This window comes from Vombatus ursinus, unplaced genomic scaffold, assembly GCF_900497805.2.
Source record: "Vombatus ursinus unplaced genomic scaffold, bare-nosed wombat genome assembly UNPS02009173.1, whole genome shotgun sequence".
Taxonomy (NCBI): Eukaryota; Metazoa; Chordata; class Mammalia; order Diprotodontia; family Vombatidae; genus Vombatus; species Vombatus ursinus.
Genome location: NW_020948951.1, coordinates 9,410,121 through 9,421,895, shown reverse-complemented (window position 1 = coordinate 9,421,895; position 11,775 = coordinate 9,410,121). Strand labels below are relative to the sequence as shown.

Sequence of the window (11,775 nt, the reverse complement as noted above, 5' to 3'; positions counted from 1 at the left end):
AGGGAAAGGGGTTCAGTGAGAGGGACGGCAGGCATGATGAGGGATAGGGGTTCAGTGGAGGGTTGGAGGCTCAGCTAGGGGACAGAAGACAAAGTCTGGGGATGGTGGGAGAGGACACACACTGTAGGAATGGTCTTAGTCTATTCCTAGGCTCCATTGCTCGGCTCTCATTCTCTCTCAGATAAGTTCAAAGAGAGGAGACTGCACCTTCATTAAGCTGTGAGTTCAGCCTTTGCTGAGAATGGAATCCGAGGCACATCTGGGTCCCCTCGGGCCACAGCCTCACCCACAAGGGCCAGGGAGCATCTTAAGCAGCTGAGCTAAAATAAAACTTACACTGACAACAAAAATCCTTCCTTCCCCATGTCAGTGCATTCACTGCTCTGCCCACTTGGACACTTCCCCAAACATGCTGTGTCTTTCCTGTCAACTGCTTCCCTCAGCCCTGGCCTTGGGAAGCTCCCTCTGGCTAGTCTTCTCTTCCTATTACTGGGAGGCTTCCCCTCTTCCCCCACCCCAGGGCTTCCCTGTTTCAAATCCTACCCATATTGGGGGTAGTCCTGCTTTGAATGGGACCAGTGCCACTTCCCTCTCCCCTTCCCCAATGGCAACTGTCTGCTTGTCCCACTGTCCATCTCTAAAGTGTCTAACTCCAACAATTGCTGTCTACCAAACTAAAAATAGAAATATTTTCAGAGAACAACTGTATCTCCTAAACGGATGTTCCTGTAGGCAATGGGGAGGCAACAGCAAGGAATAGAGATGGTACTGTTCTAGGGAGTAGGAGTCCTGGGTGTTCAGGCCTGCCTAATAATTTACTGTGGCACTGTTGGCAAATTACTTCCCTTTTCTCAGTTTCAGTTTCCTTATCTGTAAAATGGGGAGATTTGACTAAATGATCTCAAAGATCCCTTCCAGCTCTAAAGATTTAATGATTCCACTCCTAACTCTCCTGCCATCTCATTTTGGGACTCATTTAAACCTCAATTTCCTTATTTGTGAGATTGGGTTAATACTACCTGCAGCCTCCTGTTTCCCAGGAAGCTCCTCCCCTGCACCCCAGTACTTCATCTACCCCCTCTCTTTGTTGGGTTTTGCAGCACCTGTGGTGACAGGCACGGGACCGAACTTCTCCCTGGGCGAGTTACAAGGGCACCTGGCCTATGACCTGAATCCTGCCAGCACGGGCATGAGAAGAACACTGCCCAGCACCTCCTCCAGTGGGTATGTTCCCACCCCAGGCACTTTGTCAGGGAGAAGCCAGGAAGAAACCCTCGACTACAGAAGGCAGCAAGGGGTAGCAGGGGCAGTGCTCAACTTCAGATCAAGAGACCTGGGTTTGAATCCCAGCTTTGCATTGACTAGCAATTGGGTCCCCACACAAGTCACTTAACAACTATGAGTCACAGTCATCTCATCTGTGAAAGGGCGATGATACTATGCTCTCTATCTCACAGGGTTGTTGAGAGATCAAAACAAGATAATGTACATAAAATGATAAGCCATCATATATCAGTATATAGTCATATATAAATAGGTATCATCATTGTCCCAGCTCTGCCATTATCTTCCTACGTGTCTTCCCTGAGCCTCATTTTCCTTCTTTGTAAAATAAGGAGGTTGGACTAGATGGTCTCCAACCATGTCCCTCCTAGCTCTGACATTCCATAATTCTACAGTGTACTATATGTCATGTAAAGAGCCCAGAAATTGAGAATCACTTTTTAATACTGACTTGGGCTCGGACAAGTCTCTTCCCTTCCCTGGCCTCAGTTTCCTCGTTAATACTGACTCTGCCACTTAGTACATGTGTAACTTTGGGTAATCCATTCACTTTCTGAGCCTCAAATTTACTCATCTATAAAATGGGTATAATTCCTGCCCTTCCTCCTTCAAGGGACTGTTCTGTAGTTCAAATAAAGGAATAGATGGGAAAGTGATTTATGTACTGTGCAGATGTGAGGGGTTATTATTACTTCAAGGGTCTGTGATTACAGACCTTGTTTTTATTGCTATTATTCTTCCACTGATGCCCTCCTCTGGTGTCTCATCATTTGAGAATGAAGGAAAAACAACAACATGGGACCTACCTCTCAAAGACCATGTCAGTGAAGCATGAAGTCCCCTGACAGGTCCTATCATGCTGGAAAGGCTTTGAGGATGGACCCAGCCACAGACTGTGTCTCTTATATGAGGACCAGTTTCATGAACAAAGAACCTCATTACCACTAGGCAATTAATATCTTTTGACCATAGAAACTCATTAAACTGCTTGCTAAGGCCTGCAGAAGGGCTATGATGACAAAATTTTGGATTCTTAAAGAATTGAAACCTAGGATAACCCACACCCAGTACCCCCATTCCTCCTACAGAAAGGTTATGTGGGCTCCCAAACCTGTAGCCACACCATAACACATGCATGGTATGAGTGTCCCAGAGCATCAACAGGCTCCCCATTGCATTCCCCAACCCCAGGGATATACCATTCTTTTCCAATGGTGCAGTGGAAATAATGTCGTTTTTGGTGTAAAAGGTCCTTGTCGAAAATCCTGGCTCTGCCACTTACTATTTAACCTGTGTGACCATCAAAAAGTCACTTGACCCCTCTGGGCTTCAGTTTCCCTAACTGTAAAATGAGGGGTTGGATCAGATAGTCTCTAAGGTTTCTTCCAGCTCCAAACCTACAATCCAACGGATCCTTCCAAAGCATGGGCACAACCCAGGGGTCTCGCCTCTTACTACTGACTCATTGTGTGGGCTTGGGCGAGTCCTTCCCTTCCCTGGCCTCAGTTTCCTCATAGGTAAAATGGAAGAGGGCACTTTTCTTCCCTTTTGGGGCCTATAATTTCCCCAAATATAAAACGTAGGGGAGACCCATCTTTTCCCCTCCCTGAGCCTGTTTCATCATATGTAAAATGGGGGGGGGAGGCAAGGCCCTTCCCCTCTCTGGGCCTCTGTTTCCTCATCGAAGTAGTCTTGGGGTTCCCTCCTTCCTCCTCCAGCTCTGACATCCTTGGCTAACATTCCAGGGTTCCCATGATGCCCCTGTCACAACCGGAAGTCCGGAGTTCGATTAAACTAGCCTCACCACTCCACCCCCACCCCCAGGTCATGGGGTAACTGGACTTTGAATTTTTTTTTTCCTCTGTAGGAGCAAACGACACAAATCAGGCTCCCTGGAGGAAGACGTGGACACGAGCCCCGGCGGAGATTACTACACGTCACCCAACTCCCCGACGAGTAGCAGCCGCAACTGGACGGAGGACATGGAAGGGGGTACGTGGGGCAGGGAACCGCGGGCTAGCGGGGCCTTCTTGCGCTTCCCAGCCAGGCTGGACTACGTATCCCGATAGGCAGCGCAGCGCCGCCGTTTAGAAGGAGGCCGGAGGGCGCGCTGAGCCTCCTGGGATTGGTAGTCGCGGCTGAAGTCTTTAGGGGCGGGGTTTTGGAGGGGAGTTGCTTCTGGGAATTGTAGTTTTAGGCATACATTTCCAGACAGACTGGAGTCCCCCTATGGCCGAGTTAGGAAAGTGCGCCCCTAGTCTTGCCTTGAATTACTCCCTCCCATCCCCCCTACCCTCCCCACAATCATCCCTCATTCCCTTTTTCAGTTCTGCGGTTGTGCCTTCTCACCAGTCTGAAATGCGGCTCTTCCTCACCTCCGCTTTCACGAATCCCCAGCTTCCTTCTCTGCTGGTGCCAACTCCTCCGGGAAGTTTTCCATGATCTCCACAATCCATGTTCTCTTTTTCTGTCTCAGTCTCAGTCTCTGACCCTCTTTCTCCCTCCCTTCTTCCCTCCCTTCCTCTGTTTTCTTTCCTTTCTCTTCCTCTCCATCCTTATATTTATCTTTCTGAATATGTTTTGTCCTTCACGCTCTTTGCCAGCAGAAACTGATTTCATTTTCATCTTTGCATCATCCTCAGAGGGAAACCTATCACAGTGCCTTTTTCACATAATAAGAATTTTAAAATATTTCTTGAATTCAGTCCGTCCTGCCTCGTTCTCTGCCTCCCTTTCAATTTCCGTAGGTCCCACATAGCTGCATTTATAGGCTCCTAACTCTGGATGATGCCATTTCCATGGTACCCTATCCCTGCATGCCCCATCTCTGAATTCCCATTTCAGATTGCACCAGTGTCTGTAAGGCTCTGTCTTTAACACTTGTCTCTGAGATCCTGTCTCTGTGTGTCTCTGCGGGGTCTCTCCACTTGGGCCTTCAGCTGCTTCTATAGTTTCCCCATCTCAGAAGTCCCATTTCTCTATGTCCTCATCTCTGCAGGTACCATTCTGTATATCTGTAGGATCTTTCCACTCAGGCCTTCTGTCATCTCAGTAGTCCCCCCACAGCGTCATCTTTGACATCTCTTCCTGTAACATCTCATCTCTGTAGTGTCCCATTCCTAGGGGTCTCACTGACTTTTCATCTCCCAGTGGTCTTCCTCCAGGGGTCCTTTGCTGTTCCTTTGGATTTCCCAGAATTGCCTCTGGGGTCTTTGGTAGCCTTTTATATCAATAGTCCTCCTACAATGGTCATCCTGTCCAATCTCCCCTGCCCATGACACATCCGACCATCTATGGGGGTGAGGAACCTGCGGCCTGGAGGTCACATGCGGCCCTCTAGGTCATCAAGTGTGGCCTGCAGGCTGAAGGTTCCCCACCCCAATCTGGGAGTTGACCTCTTCATTCCCTTCCAGCTCAGACCCTAGGGATCTGCTTTGGTGAGGACATCCCCTCATCCCCAGGAAACAAGTTCATCACCTCCTCAGGCAGCTGGTGCCATTGTTGGACAACTCTCATAGCTGACAAGTTCTTAATTATGTTGTGTGACCTTGGACAAATCACCTAACCTGAAACTGAAATCTTTTTTTTTTCACTTTTAAGTTTAATCTGCATTATTATTAATATTTTCTCCATCAGTTTGAGAACTGAAATCTGATTCCTTCTAATCCTCCCTCCCCCTAGTTCTAACTGTCGTTTGCCAAGCAGAATAAATCTTTTCCCTCTTTCCCATGATAGCCCTTCAGTTATTTGTAGAGAGTGATCATATCTCCCCCAAGGCTTTTCTTTTCCAGGATAAACATTCATGGTCCCTCCAACTGATCTTTGTGTCTGCTTATATTTGCTGGTGTTTAATCCCCTCCCCATCCTGGTCACCGTTCTCTGGACATTATCCAGTTTTCAACGGTCTTCCTAAGTTGTGATACCCACACCTCTAGTTAGGGGCTGGGGGTGACTGCAGGTGAGAGAAGGGCAATAGGGTTCCATAGATGAAGACACGGATCTCATTAGCGCGGTTGGCCCAGATTAAGCTTGTGGTCAAACAAACCCCTGGCTGTTTACATGAACTACTGGTTAAGCCAGATATATCCTGTACTTGTGAAGTTGCATTTTTTTTTTTAAATAAAGTAGATTCTTAGATTCAGAGCTGAAAGGTCCGTTAAAGGATGTCTCGGACAACTCCCTTATTTTTCTGATGAGGAAACTAAGTCCCAGAAGGGTTAATTGATTTGTCCAAGATCCCACAGGCTGTAAGTAATGGAGCCAGGACTGGAAAGTCTTCAGACTCAGTCATTAAATCAGCTAGCATTCATCAAGTCCATACTATGTGCCAGGCACTGTAGTAAGATCTGGGGATACAAAGTGAGGCAAAAAAAACACCCAACCCCAAAATTCCTGTCCTGGAGGTGCTCACTTCCAAGTCCAATAGTATAGGCAACTTGCAAACAACCCCAACTCTTATGTTCTTTCCTCCAGACCACATTAGGATCTTCTATTTATCTCTATTCAATTTCACTTTGTCAGTTTCAGCCCAGAATGCCATACCCTCCAGAGAAATGTTTTAGGGTCTTGATCCTGCCATCTTTGGCATCAGCATCCCTCCTAGTTCTGTGTCTTCTGAAAATGGGACAGAGGAATCTTTAGTGAGCGTGCCTATCGGAGATGTTGGGAAAGCCGGGTCACTGTGACGTAGTGTAAAGAGTTTGGTACGTTTGGTTGGAGGACCTAGATTTGGGTGATCTTGGGTCAAGACCTTGGGAAAATCACATCATCTCTCTGAGCCTCGTTTTCCTCGTCTGTAAAATGAAGGGTCATGTTCGATGCCCTCTGCAGGCCCTTCTACCTCTAAATCTGTTTCCCCAATCCTTAAAATTTGAACCTGGTGTTTCACAGAGGGTGAAACAAATACTCCAGGAATAGAGCACTCTGACTTCCTTTGACTGGAGCGGATGCTGCCGTACTTTTAAACCTGGTCTCTTCCAAGCTTAGCGCTATAATAATTTGTCACCATCGGGCAGAGGGAATAGAAATCCCATCCATCCTCCTCTTCTCCAGCCGGCCCAGCCCCAGGGACCGGTAACCTTAGCTCCCGTCCTAGCTGAAGCAGCTCCCTCTGGAGCGTCTGAGATGATTGTGGCTGGATTGCTTTCTGGTATGCTTTTCAGCCTTCCTGTCTAGACAGCCCCAACTAGCTGTTCATTAAGAAGGGGGGAGGAGGGGGCTTAAGTTAATTAAAGTGATACTTCCCCCTCCCCCCTCATGTGATTGCTTGTCTCTAGCTTGTGATTTCCTTGCTCCCCTGGGAAGATTTCAGGCCTAGGCGTTTATCTGTCCAGCTCCCCCTCCCCCCAACTCCTTCCCTCCCCAGGCTCTTCCCTTTGAATCTTTTTTATTATTTTTTTCCCTGACTGTCCCCTCCCCACCCCAAGCATACAAGGGAAATTGATACTGAGTCTAGGATTCCAATGTAGTAGAAAGTCTCCTGGATGAGAGGTTTGGATTCTAATCCCTGCTCCCACATTGATTAGCTGGATTATTTTGGGCAAGAGTGGGTTTACCACTAAACTTCCCCTCTCAGAGCTTAGTTTCCCCATCTGTAAAATTAGGAAATTAGAAAAGATAAACTAGATGATCTTGAAGGCCCTTTCTAGCTCTGACATGTCTAAGGAGAATTCCAGTTCTAGCAGGCTATGGTTTTTACCTCTTTGTTCATAGAGAGGTAGGTTAGCGTAGTAGATAAATATTGTAGTCAAGAATATCTGGGTTCAAATCCTGCGCCAGACTGCCTAAATCCTGCTTTATTAACTGACAATGCTCGGCAAATCGCAACCCCTCTGAGCCACAGGTTCCTTATCTATAAAGCATGGATAATAATAACCACTTTTTATAGGATTGTCATGAGGCTCAAATGAGATAGTTTATGTAAAGAAAGTGTTTCACAAATCTTAGTTATAAAAACATGAACAATTATTATTATTATTATTCCATTCATAGACTTATAGCTGAAAAGGACCTTTGAGGGCTTCTAGTCTAGTCCCTTTTTCTTCTAGATGAGGAAATTGAGACCCAGGGAGATTGAGTGACATCCCACAAGTGGGAAGGGTGGGGTTTAAGCCCAGATTCATTGTTCTGTCTCCTGCACCACACTGCTTGGACCTTAATTTCCCCATTCCATTTCCAAATGTGCCTCCAACATAGGAGGTGCTGAATCAATACTTGCTGATTATTTGTTGATTAAGTAGAATGAAAAGATCATTTCCCCCCTACATACACACTGCCAAAGTCATGTTTGGGTCCCACAGAACCCCAGCCCTTCTCCACCCCCTCCTCCTAATGCTCACAGTCCAGAGGATAAGTTTCGAGGCAAGGGCAGAGAGCCAACATCCCAGCCCCAGGGGCTGGTCCTGAGCCACTAAAGCATAGCTATTTCAATCCCTGAACAAGATGTTCTAGGAAATCCTTGTAAGTGTGTGTCTGAGTGAGTTCTAACCTCATTACCTTAGCGCCACATGGCCCTAGGAGCCTGCCCGTAGCAATGATGGCAGCCATAGAACTATTGCAGGATGTTCTCCCCTCCCCCATCCACCCAGTGCTCTCACTCTCTTTCCTCGTCCCTGCCTCCTCCCTACCATCCCAGGATTCTGCTTGGGGGGAAAGCCCTGGTTTAGCTGAAGTAGTGAAGGAAAGATTAGGGAGAGGGTGAAAGCCGGGATGAGCTATCATTATGATAATGATGACTGTTATAGCTGTTAATATCCTGTATACCCTAATCAGTCTGCATCACATCAGTCTGGGCAAATAGTATTAGTGCCTACTTTATAGATGGGGAAACTGAGAGATGAAGTCCTATAGCTAGTATGTAGCAGAACTCAGCCTGGTGAGCTCTGTAAGGACAACTAGAAGAATCCTAAAGCTCAGATTTTGGAGCTGGAAGGGGCCTTAGAGATCATCTAGTCCAACATCAATCAATCAATAAACCTTCATTAAACACCTGCTATGTGCCAGGCACTTCAAAAAGAGGCAAAAGGCAGTCCCTGCCCTCAAGGAGCTTATAATCTAATGATTGTAAATGATGACAGCATCATCTGGGCCCTGGCAGAGGCCTCTCCTCTGGCCACGGAGAATGAAACCACAGCCAAGAATTCACTGCTCATTCACTGCTCCTTGCTCCTCACTGCCTCTTGGAATCCTTAGCTTCTCCTAGGTCCCATGTCAGGTGCCACTTCCTGCAGAAGCCCTTCTTGGGTCCAGGCCTTGTCTGTCACTTTCTCCTCAAATTAGATTGTATTTATCTAATTAGATATTGTTTCTCCTCCCCACCTCCCACTCCTCAAGGACAGGGACTGGATTTTCATTTTGTGTTTGTACTTTCAGCACACCTAGAGTGCCTAGCATGGTTTGTTTGTTTGTTTGTTTGTTTGGGGGGTGCTGTGTCCCTGGGATCTCACTGGTGAGAAATTCCCGGGGTGGAATGGGTGTGTCTTAGCACACATCTGTACTGTAGAGTGTCACAGAGTTGTCTGGGGGCATTGAGACACTAAGCGATTTGTACGTGGCCACACAGCTAGTATGTGTTGGGGCAGAACTTGAGGCCAGGACTTCCGTTATACCAAGGCCAACCCTTGTCCACATTGCTGCACTACCTCGCACATAATGCTTGTGAAAGGCAAGATGGATGAAAGCAGGCAGGTAGGCAGAGCCTCAAAGCCCAGCTCCCCAGGACAGAAGCCAAGAGCCCCAGCTCCTCCCGCAGATATCTCCAGATGCCTCACTCCTCAAATCCATAGTCATTGAAGTGATGATCTCTGCTTCCTCTTCACAGGAATCTCACCCACAGTGAAGAAGACCGAGATGGACAAGTCCCCCTTCAATAGCCCATCGCCTCAGGACTCACCCCGCCTCTCCAGCTACACCCAACATCACCGGCCTGTCATCGCTGTGCACAGTGGTAAGAAGGTGCACCCTGGGGCCATAGCTTGGGCCTGTGGAAGCCTCCGGCTCTGAAGACTAATGGCGTATTTAGATAACCTTAAAAATTCCACCAAAAGTAACTGAAACAAAGACGAAGCTCCAGCTGCTCCCCTCCCCAGAATTAGCCAGGGCCTCTGATCCTAAAAAGGTCATCTTCTCCCGCTTTCTTCCTCAGGCATGGTGGTGCTCAAGCCATTCCTAGGGAACCTCCAACAAGTCCCTGGGTTTCTACTCCTTCATGGGTCATGAGGGCAGCCCTTCTTGTCATCTGACTCAGATCCCTTCTATTACAGCTTCACAGGCTTCAGTCTAAGCCAGACTGGGGAGTGAGCTCAGAACTGGACTCTAGTCCACTCACCAGGAGTGGCTGGGGACAAGTCAATTGCCCTCTCTAAGGTAGAAATTTCTCCGTATGTCAAAAGAAGAGGTTGGGATCTCTTCTGTCTCTGCCCATTCCACCTCTCCCCAGTCCTGCAAATCAGACCCATGTCTCAGTAGAGGCAGTGGAATGTGGTAGAAAGAGTGTTCTCTCTGGAGTCCAAGGACCTGTATTCAGATTCTGGTTTTGTCACTTACCACTCATATGAGTGTGTGTGCGAGACTTGAGCAGTCATTTACCTGGGCCTCGGTGGCCTCATTTGTCAAGTGAAGGACTTGTAGTGGGTGCCCTCTCGGGTCCTTTCCAGTTCTGCATCCTAGGACTCATCCTGTCCAGTGTTCTGGAGCTCACAGAAGCCCCAGATATTCTACTTTGTCCCCAAGGCCCACACCACACATGACACATCTGATATATGGGGTTATTTTCACCCTGCTTGACCTCAGAGGGCAGAATTAGGACCAGGTGGGTAGCAGTTCCACCAAAGCCAAATTCTGTTCAGTATAAAGAAAGAACTCTCTAGCAGTCCAAGCTGCCCAGCAATGGAAGGGGCTGTCTTGAGAGACAGTGAGTGACCTCCCCATAGCTGGAAACATTTAAGCAGAGGCCGAGTGACTCCCTGTCCAGGCCTTGATAGAGGAAGTTCCTACTTCAGAGTGGGGATGGATTAGAAGACAGCGGAGGTCTTTTCCAAGTCTGAGATACTGTAAGTCTGTGGTAGAAAGGTTGACTGGTGCCTCCCAGGAGCCAGCACTGAGGGCCCATCCCTCTCTCTGCAGGTATCGCCCGGAGCCCTCACCCCTCCTCCACGCTGCATTTCCCAACCACCTCCATTATACCCCAGACGGCCTCCACCTACTTTCCCCACACTGCCATCCGATACCCGCCTCATCTCAACCCCCAGGACCCCCTCAAAGATCTCGTCTCCTTGGCCTGTGACCCATCCAATCAGCAGCCAGGACCGGTAAGGACCAGAGGGGTGAGAGTGGTGGGGAGGGAGGAATTGAGAAGGCATGAAGGAAGAGAGGAAGTGAGGGGCTGTTTGGAGGAGCTGCCTTCTAGGGGCCCCCCAGCATGGTACAGCAGGAAAAGCACTGGTCTAAAGAGTGGAAGGCCTGGGTTAAGTCAGTCCCCATTCTGACACTGATTGTGTGACATTGGACAAGTCACTTAACATCTCTGAAAGTCAGCTATCTCTTCTGTACCATGTGGATAATGATAATGGCCTGCTTGCCTACCTCATAGGGCTGTTGTGAGGTTCATTCAGGAATCAGGTTGTGAGCATCGAGTGCCAGAGAGAAATGTGAATGCTGTGTTCGTAGCCATAGTTTGAGGAAAGAGAGAGAACTGCCCACTAGTTGTTCTTGTTGCCCCTGAACCCCTCAGCCCTGCCCTCAGTTTTTTATGCCTTGTGAAAACACCCCACAAAGCAGTGTCTCTGTGACGTTGAGAGGGAATTCCTCCTGAGACCCACTAAACTCATAATGCCCGAGTTCCCTGCCCTGCCACTGTCCCCACTGGCCCTGGGCACCTCCCAAAGAGAACTCAGGGCCTAGGACACTCAGGCAGGCAGTGAAGCGAGGGCACAGGACTGAATACGCCTACAGACACCAAACGAGGGCAATGCCTGGGATGGTCAGTGCCAGCAGCAGGAGGTGGAGGGGGACAGCCCTGGGCACCTGGGGGGGAGGCGGGCCAAGGCCCGTGTGACTCCTGCCGCCCTTCCCCCCGGGCTCCCCTGCCTTCCCCCCTAACCACTTTGTCTCTCTGTTCCCCCCAGTTAAATGGAAGTGGTCAAGTCAAAATGCCCAGTCACTACCTTTCCACCCAGATGCTGGCACCACCACCGCCCCCAGGCATGCCCCGGCTGGCTATCTCCCCTGACACCAAATCTACCACCACAACTTCCGAGGGAGGAACCACATCGCCGACTTCACCCAGTAAGCGTGAGGGAAGCGGTGCCCGGGGCGGGGTGGGCAGCGCAGCGCAGCCGGGCACCCCTCCCTTCTCCCTGACAGCTCAGCCCTCCTTCCCCATCCCTCTGCCCCTAGTCACAATCATACCCGGGGGCTCTCAGTATCTTGAGGGCCCCAGGTAGCAGCCGGCAGAGGCAAGGTGCGGAAGGCAGCTGGTGCATAGGCCCATTC

At 49.0% G+C, this 11,775-nt stretch overlaps 1 protein-coding gene across 8 annotated transcripts in view; it reads left to right on the top strand.

Annotated features, from left to right (window-relative positions):
* The window catches only part of NFIC (nuclear factor I C), a 133,494-nt gene that overhangs the window by 103,299 nt on the left and 18,420 nt on the right, over positions 1-11,775 (top strand). For 5 of the 8 annotated variants that reach the window (XM_027850948.1, XM_027850949.1, XM_027850947.1 and 2 more), the window contains exons 5-9: positions 1,101-1,224; positions 3,152-3,276; positions 9,104-9,229; positions 10,408-10,592; positions 11,409-11,568. In XM_027850948.1, coding sequence (XP_027706749.1) covers positions 1,101-1,224; positions 3,152-3,276; positions 9,104-9,229; positions 10,408-10,592; positions 11,409-11,568 — 720 coding nt within the window. The remainder of the gene's footprint in view (positions 1-1,100; positions 1,225-3,151; positions 3,277-9,103; positions 9,230-10,407; positions 10,593-11,408; positions 11,569-11,775) is intronic. The other 3 variants (XM_027850952.1, XM_027850950.1, XM_027850951.1) reach the window with 1 other exon arrangement.